We start from the raw sequence: 13473 nt of genomic DNA on the forward strand, positions 1-13473 counted from the left end.
GGCAAACGGGTACTCTAAAGAGAGTACCTGCACTTTTATATTTCCATTTAAAGCACTGGTGTAGAAATGATTAATTTACATAAAGGCAGTCCATCCACACATCGTTCGTGCCATGTAATCTCTGGGAACCCACTAACATGAACACTTAACTTTCAATCTGTTTACTGACATTTAAGATATGCAACAAATACAACAAGCATTGGCATAGCCAGTAGGTCTCGCTTTTGGGGCCTTATAAGTATTTATTTATGCAGCACAATATCCTTGGTGCAACAACGTCAACTGTTGCATGGCTAAACACTTATAAGGTTTCAAAGGCGAGACCTATTGGCTATGCCAATGCTTGTGTTCCCTTTGTTTGCAGTCTTGGTCTATTTGTGCATTGTACTATTTCTCTCACTTCATTAATACTGTATTTCATGTGGGTTTCTTTGTTTCAGTGCCTTTCTGTGTTTTAGGAGCAAACCCCTTTGTATAAAACTCCAGTTTCTGATTTATTTTGTATTTATTTTTTTACCCTTCCCGCACTGCTGATTCATTCTTTCTAATTCTCCCCTTTTCCTTTTCATTCGATTAGTTTTGCTTTTAGTGAATCTGTGTTCATCATGGCAGTGTAGTTCAAGTTAAATTTTAAACATTACTACCATCTCACATGTGCATCTTGCACGATCAATCACTGTGTACTGTGCTGTGATAAATAGTCTTTGCTCTGGAATTAATTAATAAGAAATAGAAAGCCCAGCCATTTCTTCCAGGCCTTTGGCATTTCTATCCCCTTACTATCACACTCATGCTGACCGCTGTAGCAAGTCTTCCTGATTGTGCGTAGTGCTCACAGGAATGCTGCTTTGCTCAGAGGTGTTATAGGCTGGTGTTGTATCAAGTGTAGCTTGCATCCCTCTGGGATAGACACTCTGCTCACCAGCCCTCTAGACCATGGCTCTGGGAGCTCCACTGTTCTCACTGTGAGCAGTGCTGGAGTTGCACATCTCAGAATTCCTGTGCCCCACCGCCCTCCTAAACCACTCAACGCCGATGCATGCTCTTCATAGTTACCCACGACTGCTGCCTGGAATTTTACACCACATCTCCCAGTTTGCCACTAATGCCCGCAAAAGATCGGCCTAGATCCCCAGCAGCTGTCTGCAGAAGAACTCCAGGCATTGCTCCAATAGGGAGCTATTGCACCTGTTCAATCACATCAGCAAGGGCAGTGAATCCCCAAGGAAGACTGGACGGTGGCACCAATACTGAGCACTTCAAGATATGACCTCTTCCAGAGGTCATTCTATTACTTCTCTTCCACAAAGGTACACCTAGCAGCTTTAGCCGCCTACCAAAAAAATGGGAAACAATAGTCAGTCTTTGAAATTCTGGTTGTTAAATCCTTTATGGAAGGCAGCAAAAGGGATATCTCACCTTGAACGCCACAAGTCTGTTCATGGGACCTTAACAATGCCCTACTTCGAGACAACTTATGGGGCTTCTATTTCAGCTGCTGCACTCTTATCCAATGCAGTTCCTTTTCTGGAAAGTATCTTTCCTCATTGCAGTCGCTTCCCTCCACAGGGTAAGTGAACTACAAGCCTTAACATTTGAGAAGCCATTTAGCCAAGTACACAAAGTTCGGGTTGCCCTGCAAACACAACCTCGTTTTCTGCCCAAAGTTATCTCCCCTTCCCATGTCAATCAGATTCTTGGTTTACCAGCTTTTTGTCTTCAACTACAGTCTGTCACGAAAGGTGCTCTACACACATTAGAGGTTGAAAGAACCCTTAAGTGCTACATTGACTCTAAAAATCGATCAGAAAGACAAAGCAGCTCTTTGTAGCTTTTGACCAGCCCCACTTAGAAAATCCAATATCCAAAGTGGTCTTTGCCAGATTGATTGGTAAATGCATTCAAGTTTGATGTGTCAAAGTTTCACACACTGCGGTACTATGGTCAGTGCCCAGGGCATATTCAGCTCGTAAGACTTTTCTAAGTAACATCTCGCTCACAGACACCTTTAAGGCTGCTACTTGGTCTTCTATCCACTCATTTGCTAAGCATTACTATTTGGATATTCCTGCCCAACAAGAAGCTCAAGTCGGACAAAATGTACCTCGCATACCATCACTTTAGGGAGATAGATGCTGCTTCACAGGAATCTGCAGCCGCACACGCTGCAAACAACTTTATTTACATTTACAATTAGTTTGCACTTTGTAGTACTGGAGGTTCACATACCAACTCCCCAGATTCGAGTGCACAGTACAATAGTCAAGTCTCTGTATTTCTAAATACATATTTCTCTACCAGTGCACATAGTCTTTACTTTCTTGCATCTCTACATCTACTTGCACTTCCCTGTAGAGGAAGAGACAATCTAAGGTGGTATCTCTGTCTCTTGTTTTAGGGGAGGTATACAAGTCGTCTCAAAACCAAATCCTATTCTACATAGAAAAACAGCTTGTATGGTCCACACCCAACACCAGATGGCGAAAGTGTGTACAACATTGGAATCTGCAGCACAATAAGTTGCAAATAATTGTTACAGGTTAATAACATTTTCTGTCCACAGCCAGCTAGTAAAGATCACTACGGGCTTCCAAGTCTTGATCAGATTTCCCGAGGGCCCTCACCAGGCTCACTGAAGTTGTGTACAATGAAGAACTGACAGCAAGTAAATCAGTATGACAAAACATAACTTATCACAAAAATGTAAGCCTGCACCACCAAAGCGTTAGTCCTTTCTTGGAACCAACTTCATAATCTCCTAGAAAATGGAGAGCAAAAAAAAAGACCAGAGCTGGCCCCTACACAATCTTGTCCACTTACAGACAACTCTTGGTCCAAAACAGCCCCCAGAGTCTTAAATTCAATGGCAGGCAAAATGGGTTTTCTACATTGTTTATCAGGTAACTATGACCCATCTACAGATGAATGGCTGTGAAACAATCGCTCTGCTTCAATGCGGCGGTAGGAGCGGGGTTGGCCAATCTAACAATATGTTCTGTTTCCTCGTTGTAAAACATTTACCTTTATCAGTTTGTAATGGCGACAGACCTGTATGTTAAACAGGATGAGCAACAGGGAAAAACCTTGCAGTACCCCACAAAGAACCTCTGGCTTGAAAGGGAGTAGTGTCAGCAACTGGAAACAGGTCCAGGAACAGTGTCCATTAAACCAGTCTCAGTAACACTGATCTCTTCAGCCTTCCCCCAGTATCCTTTCCACCTTCTCCCTCTGTGCTCTACTGTTCTGTCACCCACCAGCACCATCCTCTTATGTTTTCCAAAGTGCCCTCCCCTTCTCTCTCCTACTTTGTTTCCCAGGGCCCTCCTCCTTCAGGCTTCTCCAACCTGTGCCCTCCCTCTTCTTCATTCTTCGTGTCAATCAATCAATCATTCGCATTTATAAAGCGCGCTACTCACCCATAAAGGGTCTCAAGGCGCGGGGGGGGGGGGTGGGGGGTCAGTGCTCGAAGAGCCAGGTCTTGAGCTGCCTTCTGAAGGAGAGGTGGTCGGGTATGGCGCGGAGGTGGCTGGGCAGCGAGTTCCAGGTCTTCGCTGCCAAGAAGGAGAAGGATCTTCCTCCGGCGGTGGCTTTGCGGATGCGGGGTACAGCTGCCAGGGCCTGACCGGCGGAACGTAGAGTGCGCGGAGGGGTGTAGAAGGAGACGCGGCTGTTGATCAGTTTGGGTCCGAGGTTGTGGAGGGCTTTGTGTGCGTGGGTCAGGAGTCGGAAGGTGATCCTCTTGTTGATGGGGAGCCAGTGGAGTTTTCTCAGGTGTCCGGAGATGTGGTGGTGGCGAGGGATGTCCAGGATGAGTCTCGCGGCGGCGTTCTTGATTCGTTGGAGTTTTCTCATCAGCTTGTTGGTGATGCCGGCGTACAGGGTGTTCCCGTAGTCCAGGCGACTGGTTACGAGGGCGTGGGTGACGGTCTTCCTGGTGTCGGTGGGGATCCAGCGGAAGATCTTGCGGAGCATGCGGAGGGTGTTGAAGCATGCCGAGGTCACCGCGTTCACCTGCCTGGTCATGGAGAGTGAGGAGTCCAAGATGAAGCCGAGGTTGCGTGCGTGGTCGGTGGGTTGGGGAGTGCTGCCTAGGGCGGGGGGCCCCCAGGAGTCGTCCCATGCGGTGGGAGTGGGGCCGAGGATGAGGATCTCCGTCTTGTCTGCGTTCAGTTTCAGACGGCTGTCTGTCATCCAGTTCGCCACTTCCTTCATTCCTTCGTGAAGTTTGGTTCGGGCTGCAGTGGGATTGTTAGTGAGGGAAAGGATGAGCTGGGTGTCGTCGGCGTATAATATTAGGTCGAGTCCGTGGTTGCGTGCGATGTTTGCCAGAGGGGTCATGTAGACGTTGAAGAGAGTGGGGCTGAGGGAAGTTCCTTGGGGTACGCCGCAGATGATTTCCGTGGCTGTCGATCTGAAGGGGGGGAGGCGGACTCTCTGGGTCCTGCCGGAGAGGAAGGAGATGATCCATTCGAGGGCCTTGCCTCTGATGCCGGCGTTGCTGAGGCGTCGTATCAGGGTGCGGTGGCAGACCGTGTCGAAGGCTGCAGAGAGGTCCAGTAGTATGAGGGCCACGGTCTCACCCTTGTCGGTCAGGGCTCTGATGTCGTCCGTGGCTGCGATGAGGGCGGTTTCGGTGCTGTGGTTGGCTCTGAAACCGAACTGTGTGGGGTCGAGGGAGTCGTGGGTTTCCAGGGCGTTGGTGAGTTGAGAGTTGACAATTTTCTCAATCACTTTGGCGGGGAACGGCAGGAGAGAGATGGGTCTGAAGTTTTTGAGATCGGTGGGGTCTGCTGTGGGCTTCTTCAGGAGGGCGTTGAGCTCTGCGTGCTTCCAGCTCTCCGGGAAGGTGGCGGTGGTGAGGGAGGCGTTGATGACGTCTCGAAGGTGTGGTGCTATGATGTCGTCGGCCCTGTTGTAGATGTGGTGCGGGCAGGGATCCGATGGGGAGGCGGAGTGGATCGAATTCATGGCGCGGGTGGTCTCCTCGGTGGTGGTTGGGCTCCAGTTGAGGATGGTGGTGATCTCGTTGGCGGGTTCTGGGGGGGGGTTCGCGTCGGTGGTCGGGAAGCTGATGTATATGTTGGTGATTTTCTGGTGGAAGAAGGTCGCGAGGGAGTCGCAGAGGTCCTGTGATGGAGGGATGGAGTTGTTTTCTGCGTCCGGGTTGGAGAGCTCTTTGATGATGCAAAAAAGTTCCTTGCTGTTGTGGGCGTTGTTGTCCAGTCTATTCCGGTAGGCGGTTTTTCGTGCGGCGCGGAGGTGTTGGTGATGTTGGCGGGTGGCGTCCTTGAGAGCTGAAAGGTTCTCTTCGGTCTGGTTGAGGCGCCACGTCTTCTCTCGGGTGCGGCATTCTTTCTTGGAGTCTTTGAGGTCGGGGGTGAACCATGAGTTTTTCTTGTGGTTGTTGGTGCTGGCTTGAGTCTTCAGGGGGGCCAGGAGGTTTGCACAGTCGGAGAGCCAGTTGGTGAGGTTGTTGGCGGCTTCGTTTGGGTCGGTGGTGCTGGTGGGTTGGTTCTGGGAGAGGGTTGCTGCGAGCTGTTCTGTGGTGATACGGTTCCAGTGTCTTCTTGGTGGTTGCTGAGTGTGGTGATGCACGGTGGTCTTCTTGAAGCTGAAGTGGACGCAGCTGTGGTCCGACCAGGTGAGTTCGGTGGTGTGGTTGAAGGTGACGTGTCTGCTGGAGGAGAAGATGGGGTCGAGTGTATGTCCGGCGTAGTGGGTGGGGGTGTTGACAAGCTGGTTCAGTCCCAGGTTGGCGAGGTTGTCCAGGAGGGCGGTGGTGGTGTTGTCGGTGGGGTTCTCTAGGTGGAAGTTGAGGTCTCCTAGGAGGATGTAGTCGGTGGAGGAGAGTGCGTGAGGGTTGACGAAGTCTGCGATGTCTTCTGTGAACTTGGAGCGAGGTCCTGGTGGTCTGTACATGAGGGTGCCTCTGAGGGTGGTCTTGGGGTCGCTGTGGATCGTGAAGTGGAGATGTTCAGCGTCGGGGAATGAGTTGTCGGTGTCGGTTGTGACTCGGATGGAGTTTTTGTGCGCGATGGCGATGCCTCCTCCGATGCGGTTGGTGCGGTCTCTCCGGATGATTTTATAGCCGTCGGGGATGGCTATGGCGATGTCGGGTGCCGAGGAGGGGTTCATCCAGGTCTCGGTGAGTAAGGCGATGTCCGGGTTCGTAGAGTTGATGAGGTTCCACAGTTCGTCTCATCTACCTTGCAACCTGTATCCTCTTCCCTTCTGCCTTGTCCTCCTTTACATTGTACTGTTCACCCTCTTCCTGGGGTGTCTCCTGCACTGTGGTATGCTTTTTCACATTCAATCTAGCTTAATCTGGCCTCCGGTCTCTCCCTTTTTTGCTGACTAGTCCCTCCCCTCACCTTCTGACTCGGGGAAACTTTAGTACGGTAAAACACGCTATAAAGCTGCAGGTTACACACACTTATTTATTTTCAATCACTTTGCTGTACCAAACTGTTTGTCCGTTGTGCAAATAACATTGTTACGTTACATAACCAATAAAATAACTCGCTGTACAAAGATGGATTTGGGGTTTCTCCCACCTGCGTTGAGCCCCTCCCCCACATTATCCTTCTCCATCTACAGTCTGTCATTCATGACCTCTTTGAGCCCTTCCTTCTTTCATCCTGTGGTTCCTTTTGCACTGGTCGGTCTCCTTGCCCTGGCTCTTCTGCTCCTTCTCAGTCTATATCCCTTCCACTGCCTGAATCATGACATCGACCTATCCCTTCCCCTGCACTCTGCCCTCTTTCAGTGTTGAGTTCTAAGTGGGTATCGGGTGCACTGACAATATTTCCATGTAATGTCTGCCTCTTTGATTCTTCTAAGATGTTCTTCTATATTTTCAGCTCGAAAAGCTGGTGAACCCTCTGCTGCTCAGCCAGTATAAGTTGAAGAAACTGTCCATGGAGCGAGCGGGCTGTCAACAGCCAGTGGAGCGAATATTGTATCATGGTACCCCTGAGGACTGTGCTAAAGAGATCTGTCACTATGGGTTCAACCGAAGTTTCAGTGGGAAAAATGGTATGTGGATTCGAGAGATGAGGACAAATGGCATCCCGTAATCTTGTAATCGATAGGACCCAGCTCCATGATTTTAGTAGACTTTGAAAAAGCATTGGACTCTTTGAGATGGGAGTTTCTGTGCCAGATTCTCAAAAGGTTAATTTTGGATTTAGGTTTTTATTCTGCGTTCGAGTTCTGTCCAGAAATCCCTGGGCACCCGTCCACATGACCAGCACCGGTTGAGTGACATGTCGGATTGTCAGAAGGACAAGACAAGGGTGTCGTCTTTGTTCGCTGATCTTCTCTCTAGCAATGGAACCATTCATTGCTTGGAAGCAAAAAGATGGTCTGGTGCAGGGGTTCCAGTAGGCGGGAGGGCAGAGCATCTTCATACACGGATGACCTGTTCCTGTTCCTATAGTGTCCATGATGAATATGCCAGAGGCTAATGGAAATACTGGATTTGTATGGTGAGGCTTCAGGCTTGGAGTTTAACTGGGATATGTTGGTTGGAGGGAAGGAACTTCGCTACAAACTCTGATTTCCAGCTGCGTGTGCAATCCTATAGTTTCATGCTCATAGGAATTCATATCTCTCATGAAGGGGGATCAGTCTTTCACAGGTTCAAAAAGACTGTTGGAGCATCTACCACATTTATGTATACATTGAATAACTGGTATGCCAGGATGAACCCACAGTTGCAACCTGTATTGAGTTGAGATGTCTCTGGTCCATGTGACTGCACTGCTAAGGCTTGATTCCCTTCATGAGCCCGTGTTCAAAAGGCCTAAACCTGGGCCATTCACACGGGCCACCATCTCGGCCCATAAGGGGTTTCCTTTGATGAAGTTGTGCTGTTTTAAAATGTACATTACAGAATAAGAGTGAATCCCAGTTCAAGGGATCTCGCCAGAACTAGCCAGCACACTTTATACTTGGTAACAGTAAGGTTGTTCTAGTGCTGCTATTATCCAGTTGTCATCGCTCGTTCTGGAGGCTTCACCGGCAGCCACTGGCATACCCCAACACACCCCCACCATATATAGAATTGGACGTCTCACACTTCTGGACAGTCTTACAGTATAATAAGATGTCAAACAGCAAACCCTGCCCTGCTTTTTGCCTGGTGATTTAAGTAGACTCATCTATGGTCTGTGCAAGTGGTGATAGGTGTGGATAACCTTTCTAAAGTTAAACTCTTCTTATGCAGAAATAATGAGTTTTAACTATTCATACGACTATCAGATTTCTGTTTGTCCACCATAGGCATGTGTCCTACGCCGTGCAAAGATGTGTAAAGACTTCGGAACCTTTATCGACAATCATTGGTCTTTCAAAGATGAGGTCTGTGCTGTGACAGAGCTCTGTTTTTGCTAATTCTGCATCCTCTGGAAGCCTCCACTTTTCACGTGGTATTATCTTATATGCTGTTGTGATTGGATAACTGTCAAGAGCGCTCACATGTAAAATTGTCAAACTTAATAAGGTCCAAAAACATGCTGCATGCAGAATGTACAGCGATGGGTACATCTCTGTAAGCCTTTGTAGGATTTACAGTCTGTCATTTGTATTTGGTTATTTATAGAGTGCACTGTGACCAAAATGGTATCCTGGCACTAGCTAAACCCGTCAGTAGAGGCATAGAAAATGGGGGGATATTCTAGTCGGAAAAAACAGAAGTTTAACTCCATAATTAATGGGGGGGGAGCCAAGTTTGAAGGGATTTCCTAAACTTATACAAGTCAGTTTGAGATCTTACTGAGACTGACAGTTTATTCCATAATTGAGCCACTTTCCCTGGAAAGGCGCGTCCTCTCTGTCGGACTTTATTGAATCTCTGTTCTTGGACAGATTGATTGTAGTCGATCGAAGGGCCTTGCCTGGAGTATATTTTCTAAAAAGAAATCCTCTGTTTAATAGACAGCCAATGGAGATCTTTGAGAGCACCGGAGGCAGAGGAGTTCCGAGGTCCATTTAGCATTGGTTTTGCTGTGACTATCTGAATGCGTTCCAGTTTCTTTCATAAATAGCTAGCAGCTCCTAAAAGGAGGGCATTACAGTAGTTCAGCCTACTTCGTATTATGCCTCTGGAAATCGGGGATCTAGCTTGGACGTTTAACATTGGGTACAGTTTCCTGAGACCGCGAATCCTAGTGAAGCAGGTCCCCGCAACTCCATTCACATGCTTTTCCATAGAAAGGTCCTCATCTAGTATTACTCCCAGGTTCCAGACCACAGTTGAGTTACCAAGTGGGATTTCTGTGGGTCGGGGCCAAAGAATCTGGGGGATGGATATTGGGATTTTACTAAAGAGGCAACAGAGGAGCTCTGTTTTGCAGCCGTTAATCATAAGGAGGATCCGGATAAATAGTCGCGCTAGACACCCAGTTGTCTTGTTCTGGGGTCTGAACTCATGCATTTACTGCCTATAAATCATTTTCAAAGGAGGGCGTGCTTTCATAGATGTTTCAGCCAAACGTCGGAATTTTCTACCTTAGAAAATGTTGCCACCAAAAGATCACTGCAATTTCAAGCACCTCAAGACCTGGATCTTTCCGTCCATGTGACTCTGAATCCAGGAGTTTCTGTCTAGCATTAGACTACAGTCCCCTATAATAGAAACAACCCTAGATGAGGTTTCTGGAGTAATGTTTTAGTACTTCATTTGAAGGTCCATCAGGGCCTGGGTGCTCAAACCTTTCAGGTTACTTATGGTCTTTGCTATTCCAAAGGGGAGTATGTGGCTCTTTCTGTTCAGTGACCTGACCGGGGCTGCTGTTATGACTTCGGGGAGTTCAAAACCCACCATACTTCTTCAGAACTGTAATCTACTGGTGCCAGTGAGAGAGAACCCATTGCCAAACAATGGCAGCTCTGTGCCCATCCCTGCTGCATTCCAGTGCAGCTCTATGGAGCTTTTAGATCGCAGCTTAATCATTACCTAAGCATTTATGCAATATATCATGATCCCTCCAGTCAGCATCATCCGCCCCCAGAATATCAATGTCCACTCCTACACCGATGACTCGCAACTCATTCTCTTTCACAGACTAAACAACCAGTACCCATTTAAAGTTCCTTACCTGCATGACTGAAATCGCCCACTGGATGAAGCCCACATGTCTAAAGCCAAACACTGACAAGACTGAAATCGTTGTCTTTGGTAAGAGCACATAGCCCCTAGACTCCACCTGATGGCCAACAGAGCTAGGGCCGACACCAACCCCCACCACCTATGCCAAGAACCTCAGGAGTTTGATCAGCAGCAAACTATACATGACAGCCCAAGTCTGTGCCGTTGCCGCAGCGTGCTTCCATACCCTGAAGATGCTGAGGAAGATTTTCAAATAACTCCTAATCAACTCATGGAAAACCATCACGTATGTCCTGGTCGCAAGCAAGCTGGGCTGTGGGAACACTGTATGCCGGAATCCACAAGAAACTCCGCATAAGGCTGCAGACCATTCAGAACTCTACAGCCAGAATCACTCTCAACCTCCTAAACCGCGATCCTATTAAACCACATCCGAAAACGCTCCACTGACTCCCCATTCACAAATTAGCACAATTCAAACTCCTCACTCCCACTTTCAAGGCACTACCTATCACTAGCCCAGCACACCTCAACTATCTCAGCTGCTTCCAGACACCTCCACTCATCAGGGCGCCTACTTGCAAACATCCCAAGCATATGAAAAACCAGATTCGGTGGTCGAGCCTTCGCCTATGTTGCTCTTAAAGCGTGGAATAACCTGCAGCTACACATAAAAGCTTCCCAACCTGGCTTTTCGAGTAGTCCTCCTATGCCCTAGGTATGTCTAGACTCTCAGCTGCTCAGCTGCAGGATACCCTCCTGATGATAGTGTGATCTAAAATTCTACATAACATCAAACTCTTGTGCGTGTACTGTCAAGCAGCGATATTTACTACCTAGAATTACTATAAGGAGCACCACAGTCAATTATTTTGTCTGCTTCACATAAATTCGAGAGGATGTATCCTGCCTGGTCTTTGTTATATTTCCCCCTCTCTCTCTCCTGGAATTTGATATTGTAGTAGCTTTACAGCTTTGTACCAGGACCATTCCTTCAATTACTCTTAAAAAGAAAATATTATGGTTACAGAATGATGGAGTACTCGATTCTCCAAGAATTGCCTGTCAGTCGAGGCTGTTGCAGTAGGTGATGTAGGTTGGATAACGTAGAGAGTGTGAAACAAGTAATCACTCACAATAAGTGTTAACATCCAGGCAGACCTCTCCAGTAGAAAAGGGTCTGTAGTTTGAAAATGATTGCCAAAGAAAACTGGAAGTGGTCTAACACTATTTTAGACCGCAACAGGATATCCAAACTATAGGACCAAGCAAAAAGCTCCAACCCATCATTTATAGCCAGGGATATCCTATGTCTGAGGTATGCAAGTCTTGAAGATGCTTTTGGGGAGTTGGGGCTGCTCAAAAGCGAGCTCTGGTAGGGCTTTTGGTACAAATCTATCTCTTCTCTGACCTTTCTCCTGGATACAACTCAAGGAATGGGCTAAAAGCTTGCCATGGCTTCAGGTTGTAGGAACTTTAATGCTAGTGTTACAGGTTTGTAGCTATTTCCTTCCTACACTAAATTATATATTATGCAGATTTTACAGCCACAGATTATTAGTAGTAGCAGCTGCTCTGCAACATCTTGCATCTTTGAGTAAAGTGAAGTCCACGTACTGAGGTAGTGGAGCTGATTTGTTTTGAAACATGTTCTGGTTTGTGCTTCTGATCTTTTTTCTTTCTCCACAGCTAACCGCTATGGACAAGGAGTCTATTTCGCTGTTCAATCAGTGTTGTCAGTGTTGGATTTCTACTCCCCTCGCAATACCAAGGGAAATAAGTGTGTCTTTGTGGTGAAGACCTTGACTGGCGACTATGCCGCTGGCACAGAGGAAATGAAGGTGCCCCCGATAAAGGACGCAACAGGACTCTCCCGGTATGACAGTCTCGTAGACGATGTGAAGAAGCCTACAATGTTCGTCATTTTTAATGACACCCAGGCATACCCAGAGTACCTTATCACCTGCAAGAAGAACTAGACTCCTTGAAGCAGGTGTGCAATACCTGTGATGTGTGAAACTGGGGGAGAGGACCCGTGAGTACCGTCTCGCACTCCCTGAGACTCGACTCATCCACTGCTTGGCAGTGTCTAATCATACTGTCCTTTAATACAGACCATACCCAAATGTAGAGGTTCTACATGGCAGCATTATTGACCTCTATGTCCTGAATGAAATGATTTCACATCCGGCACACAATTTCACTGATCTGGGACGCGCAAGCAGCGCCACAGTACATCCTCCTCAGAACCATGACTGCACTCGCACCTCCACCGATACTGCCAGAACCTTTAACACCCAGTTTGTGCACCCTAGATCTCGTACATGGCGCCACTAACTCCATCTATGGTTTCTGCCTATTTCTCCTCTTTCTGAGACCTGCTGTATGATAGCCCCAGAACGATGGACCTCCTGACAAGCCCCCATTCCTGGGACCCTCTATATGAGAGCACTTTACATACCAACACACCTATCTGGCACAAACCAATTCCAGTGCGCTCTGTCCCCAGGCAGCTGGACATGTAAAAGCGCTTATCACACATCTGCAGACCTGGTACACTGTATGCTCACCAAAAAAGCATCCAGTGCATGCCTTCACTGACCGAAACCACCCATGGGCTTTATATAACGGTCTTTAAACAGCCATCCAAAGTGTAGGATAGTTCTTTGTTCTCCCTGACAACTTTACACATGAAGGCATTCGCCACCACCCAACCAAATATGAAGATCATCATAAAAAAATGCAAAATAAACCTGCATCCAAGAACTGCAGAACATGCAGGCACCTACCTGTAAGGAACAGTGCAGCAGCCTCGATGGGCCTCCGAACCAAGAGCAGATTGTCTGTTATTACCTGAAACTTGCACAAAAACATACATTACCCCTAAGACATTACAATATACTAGAGTTTTAAGAATAAGACTGCAAAATCTATAAGCACTGACAATCCCCAGGAACCAGCTTCAGAAGAGCTTTGACTATCTAAGCGACTAACCGCTTCTTAAACTTTCAGGTTTTAAGAGGACCACACTAACCACTTCTGCACAACCCAGATGACATAGTAGTGCCGATTTGGAGAAGGATTTGGGACTCACATTTTTTCTTTTCCTTGCTGTAGCCACGCAATGGAAGACGTGAGAGTTGGATCTCATGGCGGATAACTAAATGCTTAATTGTTTCTTTTACTATGAATGTTCAATAAAGACATGATTGATTTGTTTGGTTAAATCCTTGGATGTCTGTGTTCATTGTTGTTGCCTTCACTTGAGGAGGCAGCCAGCCTTGAATTAATGTAGTGCATACTTGACAAGTTCATTTTATTTTGGGCTTGCTTACTCCAGTGGAAGACCCTGACGTAGCAAT

The 13473-nt window shown here is 47.4% G+C and overlaps 1 protein-coding gene across 6 annotated transcripts in view; it reads left to right on the forward strand.

The window, feature by feature from the left end:
- Positions 1 to 13473, forward strand: part of PARP10 (poly(ADP-ribose) polymerase family member 10) — a 447966-nt gene that overhangs the window by 349578 nt on the left and 84915 nt on the right. For 5 of the 6 annotated variants that reach the window (XM_085604383.1, XM_085604388.1, XM_085604384.1 and 2 more), the window contains 2 exons: positions 6861 to 7035; positions 11801 to 13338. In XM_085604383.1, the coding sequence (XP_085460509.1) occupies positions 6861 to 7035; positions 11801 to 12090 (465 nt within the window). In that variant the 3' untranslated portion in view covers positions 12091 to 13338. Of the gene's footprint in view, positions 1 to 6860; positions 7036 to 11800; positions 13339 to 13473 lie in introns of those variants that run through there. The other variant, XM_085604387.1, reaches the window with a different exon arrangement.

The sequence above is a fragment of the Triturus cristatus genome, chromosome 5_1 (genome assembly GCF_964204655.1).
Source record: "Triturus cristatus chromosome 5_1, aTriCri1.1, whole genome shotgun sequence".
In the NCBI taxonomy this organism is placed as follows: Eukaryota; Metazoa; Chordata; class Amphibia; order Caudata; family Salamandridae; genus Triturus; species Triturus cristatus.